General features: G+C 56.1%; 1 protein-coding gene across 2 annotated transcripts in view; it reads left to right on the top strand.

Moving 5' to 3' along the window:
• The window catches only part of HIP1 (huntingtin interacting protein 1), an 81,679-nt gene that overhangs the window by 55,733 nt on the left and 10,163 nt on the right, over positions 1–15,783 (top strand). For both annotated transcript variants that reach the window (XM_068909629.1, XM_068909630.1), the window contains exons 6-17: positions 2,752–2,828; positions 3,245–3,306; positions 6,218–6,358; positions 7,635–7,692; positions 11,091–11,166; positions 12,212–12,343; positions 13,246–13,343; positions 14,062–14,134; positions 14,751–14,934; positions 15,056–15,144; positions 15,339–15,455; positions 15,679–15,780. In XM_068909629.1, the coding sequence (XP_068765730.1) occupies positions 2,752–2,828; positions 3,245–3,306; positions 6,218–6,358; positions 7,635–7,692; positions 11,091–11,166; positions 12,212–12,343; positions 13,246–13,343; positions 14,062–14,134; positions 14,751–14,934; positions 15,056–15,144; positions 15,339–15,455; positions 15,679–15,780 (1,209 nt within the window). The remainder of the gene's footprint in view (positions 1–2,751; positions 2,829–3,244; positions 3,307–6,217; positions 6,359–7,634; positions 7,693–11,090; positions 11,167–12,211; positions 12,344–13,245; positions 13,344–14,061; positions 14,135–14,750; positions 14,935–15,055; positions 15,145–15,338; positions 15,456–15,678; positions 15,781–15,783) is intronic.

Below are 15,783 nucleotides of genomic sequence, written 5' to 3'. Positions count from 1 at the left end.
CAGCCCGTGTGGCACGGTGGGACAGGAGGCAATGCAGACGGCTGTGGACCCGGCAGGGCACAGGGTAGTGCTGAAGGGTAAATCCCCTGAAAAACCCTACTGTGGAGCCCAGCTTCTCCATCACACCCCAAATGCAAGCAGGGAAGCTGAGGATTTAAATTGGTGGGGTATCCCTGTTCATGCACAAAAAAGGATGAGCAGGAAGACCTTGAGGTTGCTCCGACTCGCGTGCAAGTGAATGAGGATGATTTGAGTCAGCGCAGCCTGTGCTCCGAGATGAGCCAGGAATCAAGATGAGGTAGCACGAGACAAGCCTGCTCAGCCCACAGCTGCCTTTGCCTTCATGATCCCAGAGCCTCTGCCTCCGCATTACCTGCCTCCATCCCAGCACCTTCATCACTCGGCGCACAGAGCAGAGGGAAACGCTGCATCCCTGAGAGAGCAGGCAAGCCCCATCACCGGAGCAGCAGCCTTCCCCCGCACTGCGTCACAGGCCTAGCAGGCTTGCAAGGATCTTCCACCGTGTGTGATTTTTAGAGTGTCTTTTAGGAAAAATATAGCATCTGTTGGTCACACTTCTGGCAGCTTTCTGAAAATCCTGTTCAGCAATACATTGCCCTTAATTCAACCTTCAGAAAAGGACTTGTGCTCATTGAATGTTGCCGGACATGGGGAGGGTGCGTAAGGGCTTGGGAGAGGGGTAGCCCCTTGTCCCGACTGGAGTCGGCACAGCAGCATGATGTCCCATCCTGTCCCACCCAGTGGTGTCCCCAGCTTGTGGCCTGATAACTGAAATTATCAATGTCTGTCACTTCAAAATCCATTTTTTCCTTTGGGAAATCCCATTTTCCTTTGGGCTCTTGGACCAAAGGTGCTTCTGGGCACTTGGGGCCAGGGGACAGCCCAAATTTTTTTTCCTCCATCTCTCTGCTTGTGTTAGGAACTTGTTTTGACTCTGCAGACCAGAGCTGCCGTTCAGGTCCCTTGTCTGGGCTGGGTTTCGGGGAGGATGTGGTCAGAGATTTGGCCAGCTTCAGGTCTGCTGTCATAGCTTGAAGCCAGCTTGCCTGATTGCAACTCAGTTAGTGATGTTTGCCAAAGGTGATAGGGAGTGTATTTATAGAGAGCAACATGGCGTGTCCTGTTGTGCGTTCTGGGAAGCGGCGTCGATGGAGTTTATTGTTTAGACAGACGCTTTCTTACGCTTGGGGCATAAAAATAAAGGCCTGCCTCTAAGAACAGAATGAAAAATCATGGTGGGCTTTTACACAAGCGCTGCCCTGCATGGGTTTAAGTGCCCTAATCCTTAAGATAATTGGCAGCAGCAGATTTGGTACCTGCGGGGTTTTCTTTCTTTCGAGCTCCGCTCCAACACAAACCCTTTGCAGAACGAGGCTTAGGTGGCCGAGGGCTTTGGCAGCAGCTAAGCAGGGGCTCTGGAGCCCCGTGCCCTGCCAGGACAGCCTGCCGCATTGCTTGGGGGCTGCAAGAGGGGCTGTGGCCCAGGGCTGTCCCTCCGGCACCCCACCCCCATGGTCCCCAGTGCCTGGGCAATAGCTGTCCCTGTCTGGTCTTTCTGTTCCCTTCCAGGACACATGTGATTGAGTACAAACGCTTCTACCTTCAAAGGCACTTTCTGAAGCCAGGCGCAATGCCCCATAGCGTGGCTCTCACTTTAGAAATACTTTAAACCTCTTTTAAAACTCTCTGGCCGGGATAGTCTGATGAGGGAGGCAGCATGAAGAAGCTTCACCTTCCAGAGCAGAGTTACCAGCTCCTTTCCATCCTCCACATGCAGCATGGATGGGCCGCATGCACAGCACTGTGGGCTCTCCCCGCTGGCCACGTGTGCTGGCCAGTATCAGTGTGGCCGACGGACACCCCCATCCCTCTTTCTGCAGGCTCTGGGCCCATCTCCTTTTCCTCCAACTGATAAGCGGTGCCGCGAGAGGGCTGGTGGCGCTGTCTCCTTCCTACTCAGCAGGTTTCTAAACCCAGGGAGATTGGCCCATGCTAGACAGAGCGTGGGGTCTGCAGATCATGAAGGCTCCACTCTTGTTTCACCAAAGGCCTTGGGCTTTTCCCCTCTAGCAGCAGAAGCCAGCCACTTCCCATCTCTTCAGCCCCTGCCCTGGAGAAAGGGGTATTTGCAGAGCTTTACTTTTTTTCCTGGTGAGGAACTGAGCTTTGCTGGATGACAGTGCCTGCTCAGGAGCGTGTTGTGCTGGGCTGGCAGGCTGCTGGCCCATGGGCATGATGTGGGAGAGAGCTGGGGTCCCTCTGCCCTTCACTGCTGCTTGCTTCAGCAGCAGCCCAGAATTTGCAGGGACACAGTTTTGTCACCTTTGTGGCGCAAGCTCTTTAAGGCAGCCTGCAGGGTTGCTTTGCCAAGGTGGATGGAGAAGACCTGGTGACGGGCCATGAGATTTTAGCCTGCCACCAAAAGAGTCTGCAAACTTTTGCAAGGCCTAGTTAGGGAGACAGCCACAGCTCCTGCGTTCCACCAGCTGAGGAGGCCAACGTGCAGTAGTTCTTAGCCCAAGGAGTGGGAAGGCCCACAGCCTGAGCTGCATCCTTGGGGGCATTTGAAGAGCCATCCCTGTCTCTTATACCTATGGCCATGGGTGTAAGCTGCCATTCTGGCCCTCCTGGCCTGGCAGCAGCACTGCCCCAGGAGCCGCAGAGCTGTGGCCAGACTGGGAAGTCCTCAGAAGCCCTTTCCCTGACACCTTCTCTTGTTTCCTTGTGCAGAATCCCAGGTTCCCTGGCAACCTCCAGATGTCCGACCGACAGCTTGATGAGGCCGGAGAGAACGACGTCAATAATTTGTGAGTCCAGGACAGGAGAAACGAGGCATTCCAAGGCAGGGACGCCAGGGCCTGGAGGCGAGGGGAGGAATCTAGATGTCAGGAAGCACTGGTGGAAAGGTGTTGCACACCCTTGCTGGCGCCCAGTCCGAACCAGGGACAGGGGCCCTGCGTTGGACCCTCTTCCCCGTTTCCTACCACAGGCAATTGGGAGTGGGCAAAGCTTTGAGGCGATCACACTGCAGGCGCTCTGGGAAGTGTCTCACCGAGCACAGCTGCTGTTCAGGGCTGCCATATCCTTCCCAAAGGGTGCCATGGCAGTGTGGGCTCCCATGCTGGATCACCTGCGAGTCCCTCTGGGGTGACACCTGCCGGAAGATGAGGCTTATGCAAGGGCACGAGGATGCTCTCTAACGTTCTTGTTCCCTCTTTCCTAGTTTCCAACTCACAGTGGAGATGTTTGACTATCTGGAGTGTGAGCTGAACCTCTTCCAGACGGGTAAGCCTCTTGTTTTCGTGACCTGCGGTAGCTGTGAGGTTGCGGCGTGAGACCCTGCAGCGGCGGTGGGTGCAGCGCCAGAGGAGGCTGAGCTGCCTCCACTGTCCCAGATTGAAGCTCATGGGGGTGTTGATGTGTGCGTGATGCTGAGTCGCAAGCTCCAGGAAGGGAGGTGTCTGAGGGCGTCTGAGCTCATCTGTTTTTCGTGCACTTCACCAGAGTTATTATTAGCCAAAATTATTTCATGTCAGAGAATTATGCCTGGCTCATGCCTCCCCCTAGGAGCCCTCTAGCATTGCTGGGAAGCCTGCGTGGAGCCGGCTGTGCTGTACGGCTCTGCGCTTCCTCCCCACGCTCCTCCAGTTTCACTTCCCCGTCTTCCTGATCTCTCACTTCAGCTCTCTCCCTGGGCTGGCTTTGTTCTCTTACTTGCGAGCTTGTGACAGGCTCTGGTTTTTATTAACAGAGGACATAAGCTCCCCCAGATGTTTTACAGCAGTTCCAGAGCTGCTAGAGGAGTGCAGATACTGCCTGCTCTCTCTGTCGTGCTCATAGAGGCTATAATCAAGCAGAAAGGTGAACACACGCGAGTCTCAGCTCTCAGGACTAGGGAGCCATGAGTTATAATGCACTTCTGTATGCAGTCGCAGGGTTGGGTTTTGGACAAATTAAAGCAATACCAGAGCAGTCCTTCATTTGCTGGGTTTACAAGGCCTTGAGTGCTGGCACTACAATATAGCAGGGGCGTGTGATAGCCTTGAAGCAGAAGTGGAAATGTGTCGTGGCATGGAGGTTCCGGGATGCTTTTGTCTGAGGCAAGAGGGTTAATTTGACTGGCTTTGTAGTACAGGGATGTGTTTTTACGGAGCTGGAACAGGGCCTTCATCTCAAGGCTGCTCACAGGAGAAGTGGGGCAGCAGTGCGTGAGCTCGCTCAGCAGGGCCGGTGCTTGAAGGGCTGGTCCATGCCATGCAGCCCTGGTCCCAGGAGTACTTTCAGGAGCTATCACTGCTGCGCTTCCAGGGAAGGGCTTGCTGGATGGAGGGAGATGAAGCTGCCCTCTTCCCCCATAGCCTTGCTAGACTGCCAGGGACCCCGGCCTGTGCAGCTGGTTCAGGGCAGGAAACCCCTTCAGGGCTTTCTTTCACAGGGCAGGAGCCATGAGCTCATGGGGGGGCTCCCTTGCGCCAGCCTTTTGGGGAGACAAGGGAGCCCAGGCCATGATGCCATTTGCAGCACCTGTGTTGCGCTTCCTGTACTTCCTGTGCTGTTCCTCTAGGCATGGCTGATCTCTGTTTCAATCCGCATGAGCAGATGTAACGTGGAAACTGGAGGATGGGGGGGCTGCGCATCTCGCTCTTGTAGCCTCCAGCTCCTGCCTGAAGTGGTCTTCGTACCCATACCTTGCTAAACTCTTTGGGAGCAGCTTTGTTAGTGCCCTGTATAAATGCGTCAGGTCACATGCAGACTCACTTGCTTAGGAAGAATAGTTTGGCCTACCCTTTACGACACCCCAGACTTAAGTCTGACATGTAAAATGTGCCTCAAATGGCCAAGGAGTGTGGTAAGGAGCCCTGCAACCTGCTGGCAGTTACAGGGGATGCTCATGTGTGTCTTAGCGCAGTCTCCACGTTCTCCTCTCGCTGCAGAGGATCACAAACACAAAAGTGTGTCCTTTGTTTCTGGATGTTTCTGGAGTCTCTGGCTGCATCTGGCTTTCCGTGCGCACATCTCTAGGAGCCTGGTGCCCAGCAGAGAGACCCGAACGGCTGTGCTGCCTGGAAATAGCTGGGCATGACGGCAGGGCAGCCGTGCCGCGCAGCCCTCAGAGCAGGGAAAGGAGAGCTGTGGCTCAGGGTTGCCTCCCTGCTGTGAGCTGCACAGGGACATCATTCTGCCCCGGGTCAGTAGTGAGGGGTGTCGAACTTCCTGCTCCTGACCTCATCTGCCAAAATGGGCAGTTTGCAGCCACCCAAGGGCTGGAGCACGGCCCAAGCTCCCTGCCGCTCCTGCCTGTTTGCCCAGTATTTGTATCACAGTAGTGCCATCCTTCAGGGTTTCAGCTGGTTGCTGGCAAAAGCATCAATATCCCTGCGTTATCTGTGTTAGGTTTTCATCCTTTTCCTCTGAAGCGCAGGGGCCGGGCATGGCATTGGCAGGCAGCGCCCAGGGTGGCAGGCAGGGTACCAGGCTACTCAGGAGACATGGAGTTCTGCCCCAGGGACCTAGTGAATCCTCAGGAGGTGCAGAGCTACAGCCAGGGCCAGGGCACAAGTGGTTGATGCAAAGCAGCTGGCAGTCCGTTAGCCCACAGTGCAGATGGAGAGCCCTCAGAGCTGCTTTATGCTGGCACAGCTTCCTGGGGGCCGAGCCCCAGCTGGAGAAACTGCCTCCCAAAGGAGTGAGAAGGCTACGTCGGTGGGGATGCAGGGCCTGGAGAGACTGTGAAAGGAGGAGCACAGTGCACGTGCAGCCCACCACTGCTGTGCTGCTCCCGGTTCCTCCCCTCTCCGTGCCCGTGGTGTGCGCTGGTTAGACCATGCCGTGGTTTAGACCATTAGCTCGGAGCTGCTTGTCTCCCTTGGATCAAGCAAATCCTGACTTCGACAGCCTGCCCGCATCACGTGGCAGGTGGAGTCTCCCCAGCACAAGTTTCCATAGCAGAGCTGCGAATGGTGGCATGTGCTGAGACTTGCCAAGGGGTGTTTGCAGGCCAAGAACAAAGCCTATGTCCTCCAGGCACTGTGGATGGGAAGGGGATGTCACAGACTCACTCACGCCCATGCCTGCCAGTGCGAACTGGCTGTGCAGGAATCATGTAATACCCTGTGACCTGCCATGCAGGGGGTGACAGTTTCCATGAGTCCCCTGGAACAGGGGCCTAAGCACCATCTTGGCTTTTTTCCGGTAGTGTTCAACTCCCTGGACATGTCACGCTCTGTGTCAGTCACTGCTGCAGGCCAGTGCCGCCTGGCCCCGCTGATCCAGGTGATATTGGACTGCAGCCACCTCTATGACTACACTGTCAAGCTCCTCTTCAAACTCCACTCCTGTAAGTATTCCCAGGGCTGCCACCTCCAAGGTCTGTCATCTGTTCCTAATTGCTGGGCTAGACCACAGGTGATCTGCAGCAGGCTGAGAGGTCCTGGCGCAGCTCTCCGTGAAGGTGGATGCTGTGCTGTGCTGCTCCTCTCACAGCAAACCACCCTTTCTCTGCAGTCCTGTGGCTCCCAGCACTTGGTAGCGTGAGCCAAAGGCTTGCCATCATAGGCAGGAGGTCTGGCTGGGCTGGACCCCCACCTGTGTCTCGGGAGCACCTCTCTACTGTATCTGAGCACAGCCTAGAGCCCCACTGCGGCCCAGGACCCTGGGCTGGCAAGCACAGGCCAGCACAGAGAGGGGTGGTGGGGCTGCGGGGAGCAGAGCACGCTGTGCATGGAGCGTTTCCAGGCCCACAGGCAAATGCCTGCTAGCTGCAGTACAGCTCGCCTGGCTGTCCTGCACAGGAGCAGCCTAGCCAGCAGTTTGGTGGCACCTGAGCACCTGCCCTCTATGGCAGGCTGCTGCTGGGGCTCACCGTTCCTTGCCCAAGTTGTGCCTGTCACCTCCCTAAACTCCTTCCCAACCTCTTCCGTGAAAGGAGTCACCAGAGCTCTCTGCAAGGGCCAAGGAGGCACAAGTGATGGACAGGGACAAGGGGCAGACCTCTTCCAGGAGTGCTCTTCCAGACCAAACCCTCCCATGCCAGGCACGCTCCATTCCACGTTAGCTTTGTGTGCGCTGTGGGCTCCTTTGCACCAGCCAGGCCTGCCCCACTGAACACGCCTCAGTCCTGGAGACTGTCGCATGTGAGGAGAAGCCCCAGCAGCCTTGGGGTGGGAGAACCCAGCCACTGGTGCCACCCATCAATCTCAGAGTCCTTAGTCCTTCACGTTCCCCTTTTAGTCCCGAATCACACATCCAGCCTTGCAGTGACTTTGACTGTGGAGAGGTTGGACTAACAACAGTGCGTTGCATGAGAAAGCTGCTTCTCCTCAGCACCTTGTAGAGACAGCAGCTGCCTGAATGCCAGCTTGCAACCTTTCCCAGCCCCTGATCCCCCAGCACCCCAGAAAAGCATCCTCTCCAGGGCGCTGGGGACATCTGAGGCAATGTAATCCCGCACTGTAGCCTGTCCTGCAGCGAGAGGCTGAGCCTGGAGCATTCAAACCCCAGGAGAAGGGTGACCATCCCTGGAAGGACCCATCCTGGTATGGCCATGCAGATGCACTGTCTTGATCCGTGCATGTTCCCGGGGAGGTGAGGTTTACATTTGCTTCGTCTTCCAGGTCTCCCGGCTGATACACTGCAGGGCCACAGGGACCGCTTCCTGGAGCAGTTCAGAAAGTAAGTGCCTGGATGGACAAGTGCTAGCTCTTGCCCGCGGTTCATTTGTAGGTGATGCTCTGCCTACAGAGTTCACATCGGAAGGAATGACTCGGAGCTCCGTTCAGTCCCAGTTGCAGGCTGAGTGGGCCACCGGAGCCCTTTATAATTGGGCTCAGCAGCCGAGCAATGGAGGCAGATGAAATGCAGAATTTTGGCTTGTGGCTCAGAAGTCAACCCGGTCTGACTTCTCTGCCTTTGCTCAAAAACAGCTTTCCTAGAGCAGGGCTGGTTTCTCCAAGACACCCGCTTTGTTTCACTAATCCACTGCTATTGAATTACTAGATGATAGCTATGTTATTAATTCTAAAGAGGCATTCAGCCGCTAATGGCATTTGATATGAAATGCTAGCTGATGATTTGAAATCCTCAAACCGTTTAATTGCAGTTTTAACTGCTAAGTGCAGTTGGCGTGCTGAGATGAAAGGCTCTCAGGCGTTGCTGAGGGCCCAGTCCTGCCCTTCCTGACTTTGCTGGAAGTGTTTGATCCGTTTAGCACAGAAGCTTTGCTGCATAAAGAAAATGCGTGTTTAACAGGGGCTGCGAAGCTGAGCGCTGCAGGTGGCTGGCAGGGAGGCTTGGTGACGTCCCAGGGGAGCGTGCGTTCGGGGTGGACAGGGTATTCAGCACAGCAGACTGTCACGCCTTTGGCAGCTACCCTCTAGCAGCATTTTCTGCCTGCAGATGACCCAGCTCCCGCTGCTCTGGGGATTGTGGGCATCTGCTCTGCTGGCAGAAGGACACAGCTGAAGTGCATTTCAAGAAGTGCTGGGGTGACTTGTTCATACGGCAGAAACCCAGTTGGGCTTTCAAGGAAGGCAGGAGCACAGAGGAAAGACCTGAATCCTGCTTTTTTTCCAGAGTGGCTGTCTTTTGAGCAGCGACAGGACACGGTTGGAAATGCTATTAATGGAGAGACTGTGTGTGCCCCATAGTGCAGTCAAGGCCATTGCCTTTGTGGGCGTGGAGAAGGGAAGAGATTTCCCTGAGTAGTGTTTCATTTCAAAAAAGGCAAATTGTACAAAACTGAGAAAGCTTGTTGCAAGGCCTGCAGGTGCCGTGGAGACCGGATAACATGCAGTGGTGGGCAGCAATGCTCAGTGCGTTGTCTATGCGAAGACACTAGAAAAGACGCTTCCCTGTGTGTCAGGGAAGCTGCAGGGTTAGGCAGCAGAGCAGGGATGCCTTAGAGGAGGGAAAAGCCATCCTTCAGAGCAGGTACAGCATGCCCAATTGAGGAGCACGGAGGCTAGTACTGAGCCTGCATAAAAAATCTAAAATCATAATAAGGCAACTCAGAAAGAGATCCTGAGGAGCACTTGTTTCGAGCACAGAGTGAGCAGTGCTTTTTCACATAAACCAGGGGCTGTTGGATCACAGCAGTTCAAGGGAAATGCTTGTGGAAGACAAATTGGGAACAGAAAAGCTAAAGGCCCTCATAGCACCAGTGGCCCCTGGGCTGGAGCCGGGGGACTGCCATGAGGGAGGAGATGTCTGAGGAACTGTCCCAAACTGAAGTATCAATAGCAGAGATTTTAAAAGAAACAGATAAAAGGGGTAGGAACAGATAGGCAGAAGCAAGTCACATTCATGCAGTTATCCAGAAACTCACACGTGAGGGAGTGGCTGTAACATGTTGCTGGAAAATTGCCTAGGTATCTTAGTGCCAGAGAACTGCAAAATATTTGAAATGATGCTGTTCTTTATAAAGGGCCCTGGTGAGAGAGGGAAAGGGGAGGAAGGCACCAGTGAGGCTGACCTGGGACTTGGCACCCTGGTTAAACAAGGACGATTTTTATAAAATGGTAGAATGGGATGGTGTGAGCATTGCTATGTGGTGAATTTGTGAGTCAGGGTTTATTAGAGTCCTTGGAAGGAATGTGTAAGCACATGCAGAGCAATACAGATGATAGAGGGAAGGAGTTTGTTTCCAAAAGAAATTAAGCTGTCCTGGCATGTGAGGGCAGGTCTCTCTTGGATTAGTAACTGCTCAAAAGACAGGAGACAAAGTGCTGGACTTAAGTGACAGATGATTCCCTGAGTTTCTCAGGGAATCCTCAGGTGACTGTGCTGGAACTCGTGTTGTTGAGTGTTATTTTAAATGAGGGAAAACAAGAGTGAGTAGTGAAACACCGCGGCCTCTGATACACAATTACTGAGGGCAGTTGAAACAAAAAGTGACCACAGAGAACAGCGGGAAGATGTCACAATGCGGAGTAACTGTGCAGTGATAGGGCAGCTCAATTCAAGGTCAAACCCTGCAAATCAGTGCCCCCAGGAAAAGACTAGCAGCAATGTCAGCACGTATCTAGGCTTTGCATGAGGTCTGGCCAGCCAGGACAGTGATGTTGTATCGGATGGGGACAGCACTCAGAAAACAACAGCTCGCTGACGTTGGCACGTGGAGTCAAACATCAGGGTGGGAAGGGAATGGAGAGCTGGGGGAGCATGTCAGTGCTGCTGCACCTCTGGGGAGCCACAGCTTCCCCTGCAATGACTGTGGTCCCCCAGCCCAGAGAGTGGTACAAGAGCAGAAGCAGCCGAGAGAAGAGTAAGGGGTGGGCAGAGGGCCCAAGGAGAGGACAAGGAGAAAGGAGACCTTTGAGGGTTATGGTAAAGGTATGGAGAATCACAGAATGAGTGGAAAAGAGAGAGGGAACAACTATTTGCTTTTGTCACTGCACAAAAGCCAAGGTGCCAAAGGAAATGATCTGGCAGCAGGCTTAAAATAAACAGCGGAGAGTACTTTTTGGCACAGGATACTCTTGATGCCAAAATTGGAAGTCGCTCAAGAAAGAAGGTAGGCCTACTCATGGGAGAGATGCCCACGCAGAGAATTAAATGTGGTGATGTAGATGTAGCTCCCAGGCTGGAAGCCCTGACCTGCTGATTGCTGGGAGTATAATGCGAGCAGCGCTGTTTTTCAGCTGTCCCCTCAGACATCCAGTTTTGGGCACTTCAGGGACAGGACAGAGAGGTGGTTGGACCTCTGGTCTGATCCAGTGCAGCCACTCTGATTCTTAGTTTTGGGTCCTTTTCTCTGCTCTTCGGGTCCCTTCCTTTTGGGGTTTACGGGAGAAGGCCTCTGGGGTTCAATATTTGGCAGAGTTTGCTTCTCAGATGGAGCAAGAGGAGAGAGGCTGGGGTTTGGGGGGCCTTCCCAGGGCTTGCCATGGGTTTGATGGCCGCACGCACCACCGTCCCCTCCAGCACAGAGCAGCAACAGTGATGCTGCTCTGGAGCCAGGCGAGGGGTTGGAGGAGGTGTGCAGAGGAGCTACCCATGGGGGGATGCGTGAGAAAGTGGGGCCACGGCACACGGAGAACCTTCCTTACCAGCCTCTGCCCTTCTCCTTTCAGGCTGAAGGACCTGTTCTATCGATCCAGTAACCTACAGTACTTCAAGCGGCTGATTCAGATCCCACAGCTTCCAGAGGTGAGAACCACACGACTTCTGGTCCACCCTGGGCACAAGTAGCGCTCGCCATTCCCGCAGCCAGGGTTTGCAGCAGGGGCGGTCGGTCGCGTGCTCCCCTTGCTGGTGCTGGGGGAAACTCAGGACTCGCTGTGCAGTTCTGTGGCCAGAGCTGATCAGAGCCCAGACGTGCTGTAAGAGCCTCCAGTCCGCAGAGGTAGCGGAAAGGCACAGTGTGCACAGCCTCGCAGTCGGAGCTGGACAGGTCGGGGCCGGCATCAGCACCCGCAGCTCACCGGAGCTGGCGCGCCGCTCCTGCAAGCGTGGGAGCTTCCTTCAGCTACTTTCTGCCTACCCAGGTTGCACGGCCCGGTTGCACTGGCCAGCAGCCAGTCTGCCTGTTTGCTTCCCAGAGGAGTTTATCTGGCTCCTGAGAACAGCCAAGAGCAAAGCGTGGTGTGAGGCTCATCCTGCAGACCCCTCTTTGGGTCTGACCCTTTGGGAAGGAAACATTCCTCTGGCTGCTGCTGTCCCTGCCTGGGGCTGTGGTCCGGGATCCCTTCTCATGGCAGCAGAACTGGGAGGTGTGAGGAGCCAAATGACTTTCCAAAATGTAAACGTAATGCTCAGCTCCTACAACAAGCCTGTGGCGTGATGCCGCTCCATGTCCGCCTCCAGCTCTACCTCCTGGAGCCAGAACTGCCTGCAGAGCTGGCCTGCAGCAGCAACAGCCCCTTGCACCCTGGCTGTAGCAGATTTAAGACCTATTTTGTTCTGGAAACACACCTCAGTGCTGAGCCCAGCCCTAACCAGGCATCCACAGAGCGGAGGGCTGGGCCCACGATATGTCAGCCAAGGGGATACGAGCTGTGTTTCTGGTGCATGCCGCAGGCACAGCAGCCAGAGCGGAGCACAGCTCCCACCGCACCAAACCACAGGCCTGCTCGGGCTCCTTCCTAGCCAGCTGTGGGAGTGCTGGTGGGGCTGGATTCAGGCCAGCCATGTCTGAAGTCCTGCAGAGGGGCAGGTCTTCGCACTGCCTAGCCGCGCTCTCCTCCCTCCCCAGAACCCTCCCAATTTCCTGCGAGCCTCGGCTCTGTCGGAGCACATCAGCCCCGTGGTGGTCATCCCTGCTGAGGCATCTTCCCCAGACAGCGAGCCCATCACTGATCTAGTGGAGATGGACACGGCATCACAGGTGAGCCGCCAGGAGCCTCCTCTGGGCTCTCCCAGCCGCCCTCTGCCTCTCTTGCTGTGAAAAGGTTCAAGTCCGCCAGCCAGACTGCATCCAGGGTTGTCTCTCCAAGCTGTGGTTTGGTTGGATCTTAGCAAGCAGAAAGCCGCGAAGGCCTGGAGCCTGCAGGCATGACAGGTGTTAAGGAGCCTCTGTGCAGAGGGCCATGTTGGCACTGTGTGTTCCCAGAGGGTGAGCGCCCACAGGGCTCCTGGGAGCATTGCATAATCTGGTGAGGCTGAAGTGATGCCATGATGCTTCTCTTAACAGTTTGGTGCCCTCCAGTGATGACTGGCTGTATACATTTACTTCCCAGAATTGCCCTGAAGCTCTATGGGCTTGCACTAGGCCTCCTTCCTAAGGGCCAGAGCTGGATGTCATCATGGCTGGGAGAGGCGATCCTCACAGTGGCTTTCCCTGGCTGTTCGGTGTTTCGGGAGGGAAACCGGTGTGCAGTGAAATGGCATTGGGGATCTCCTTCCCCAGGAGTTAGTTGGGAGCAGACCACAGATGTCTCACGTTAAACATGGGGGTGTGGTTTTCTGCATTGGACACCCATCAGTGAGGCTGCACGCTGCTGAGCAGCAGGGAGATTCAGTCCTGTAGAAGCTACCCCAGGTGTCCAGGTGACACAAGGAGGCACCAGCTCTAATGGCAGACGTAAAGTAGCAGCATGTAGCAGGCAGGTCCAAGCATTGTCAAGGGTTGGCTCTGTAGGCCTTAGCACCCTCCTACGTTCACCACCCCGCTGAGGGCTTGCACTCCATCTGGGAAAGCCGGGGGACCCGGGGCTCCATGCATCCTTCCTTGGGGTGCTTCAAGCAGGGTTGGGTTGACTCACCGGCTCTGCGTTTCTCTCCCCTCAGAGTCTGTTTGACAATAAGTTTGATGACATCTTTGGCAGTTCTTTCAGCAGCGATCCTTTCAACTTCAACAGTCAGAACGGGATGAACAAGGATGACAAGTGAGTTCTCCCTGAGCCTCCATGGCTTCTCCTCTCCTGCAGGGCGTCACGCTCAGGTGCTGTTCCTGCCTGGGTCTCCCTCCCAGGAGGCAGTTTATCCGGAGTCCGCTCCGGAGAGCACCTTTGAGCCAAGAGCCAAAGCCTGCGGCTCTGCGATACCGTGGGCGGCAGAAAAGGCCTGGAGTGGATCCAGAGCTCTACATTGTGTGGCGGGAGCAGATGCATGCAAATCTGCCACGGGGTGGCTGCCGCACGCTCCCAGCCCTCGTGCCTAAGGAGAGATCTCCTCTCCCAAGGCACGTACCCACCATGCTGGCAAGCACCATCAGGCCATCTCAGAGACCCACCCCATGGCGAGATCCAAACCAATCTCAGGATCTCCATACATGTTTCTTGCTCTTCTGTTACGGGGGAGAGGGGCCAAAGGGCCTGGTTTTCTCTTGGGGCTCTGCATTGTTCGTAGGCCTCTGTCACATCCCCATCCTGCTTCTAAGGTAAGCTGGCAGTTTTTGTATGCAAAGAGCTTTGAAGGATGCAGACAGTCTTCAGTGCTTGTCCCCAAGCCACAGTCTTCTGTGGGGAACAGGCGCACAGGGCTTGGCTCAGCCGTCCCCAGTGGATATGGCGACACTGCAGTGTTATTCTCTCCTCATCTCTACACCTCCGTGGTGGTAGGCAGGAGCACAGAGGAGGCATGCAATCTCTCTCTCCTTCCCAGGGACCGGTTAATTGAACAGCTTTACAGGGAGATCGGTGCCCTGAAGGAGGAACTAGAAAACTTCAAGGCAGAGGTGAGTTTATAACCGTCATGTTCATGTTAACGCAGCACTCGCTGGTGCATTGCTCTCAGCAGCCCTTGGGTACAGGCCTGGAGGCAAATGGGCCCCAGTGATCTCGGGGCAGGATGAGGCCTGGAAGCTCATGCTGTCGGCGGGGCCAGCGCTGGGGCGATGGACCCTCATCCTTTGGCAGTCTCCATGCTGCCCTGGGGTTGCTGTGCCTCTGCGAGCTGCTGGTCCCTTGACCATGTCTGTGTGTCTCTCCTGCCTGTTGCTGCCCTGGGTTCTGGGTCCTTGGGAGTGATCCCTGTAGGTACAAGGAGTCCTGTACAAGGATCCCTGTAGGTACAAGTGTGCTGGGTCTCGGTTCCCTAGTGCCTGTGGGAAAGGGACCCCCCCAGCCACGGCAGACAGCCCTGACAGGGCTGAAGCAGCCAGGCTGCACCTCTGCCGAGGGAAGGAGACTCACTCCCAGGCCCCGGTTTAACCTGCAGCTGCTGATGCTCCGGCTGGTGTGTTCGGGGCTGTCCCCTAGTCCCTGCCCAGTGCCCGGGGGCGCTGCCAGCAGGGCCCACGCTGGATGGCCCCCGGGAGCTGGTGGCACGTGCCTAGCCTGCCGTCTCCGCAGAGCGAGCGGCGGGCCCTGCAGCTGCGTGGGCGCATCAGCGAGCTGGAAGCCGAGCTGGCCGAGCAGCGGCACCTCAAGCAGCAGGCCCTGGACGAGAGCGAGTTCCTGCGTGCGGAGCTGGAGGAGCTGAAGAAGCAGCGGGAGGACACCGAGAAAGCACAGAGAAGCCTGACAGAGATCGAAAGTGAGGAGAGAGGCCTGGCCCAGCAGGCCCAGAGACGGGGGGGTGCTGGGGGGGGCAGGGGGGGTCTGCTGCCAGGATGCCACCGGGCGCTCACCTTGCTGCGCGTGTGTGTGTGTGGCAGGGAAGGCACAGGCGAACGAGCAGCGATACACCAAGCTGAAGGAGAAGTACAGTGAGCTGGTGCAGAACCATGCTGACTTGCTGCGGAAGGTAGGCTCCTGCCCGCCTCGCCCAGCCTGGCGTCCTGTGGCCGGCTGCTGCTGCGGGGAGATGCTCTCCACAAACACTCTCTAGAGCGTTCCCGGCTGCTCTGCCTGGGTGGGAGCACCAGGATTTTGCCCTGAGAGCAAGCTGGGGCCAGGGTGGGAGGCTGGCGCTGACCAGCTTGAATGCTCTGTCCCCAGAACGCAGAGGTCACCAAGCAGGTGACAGTGGCGAGACAGGCCCAAGGTGACGTGGAGCGGGAGAAGAAGGAGTTGGAGGACTCCTTCCAGCGGGTGAGCGAGCAGGCCCAGAGGAAGGTGAGTCAGGGCCCAGAGCAGAGTGGGGAGGTCCCAAGCGGGATAGGGACATGCAGTCAGGACTGGGCTGAAGCCCCGTGCTCGGAGGGCTGCGAGGGAGGAGGGCAGAGGGTTGGGGAACCACAAGGCAAGGGGCAGGCGTGCTTGGGAGGATGCTTGACTAGTAATCGGGGCCAGCACCCCTGCGGGCTGCCAACTCAGGACCACTTTGTTCTGCCTGCAGTCTCAGGAGCAAACTGAAGTCTTAGAAACGTTAAAGCGGGAGCTGGCAGCCAGCAAGCAGGAGTTGCAGGCCCTTCAAGGGGCGCTGGAGTCCAGCACACAGGTG

The sequence above is a fragment of the Struthio camelus genome, chromosome 16 (assembly GCF_040807025.1).
Source record: "Struthio camelus isolate bStrCam1 chromosome 16, bStrCam1.hap1, whole genome shotgun sequence".
NCBI lineage: Eukaryota > Metazoa > Chordata > Aves > Struthioniformes > Struthionidae > Struthio > Struthio camelus.
Note: the sequence above shows the minus strand (reverse complement) of the source record. Positions and strands in the feature narration are given on the sequence as shown.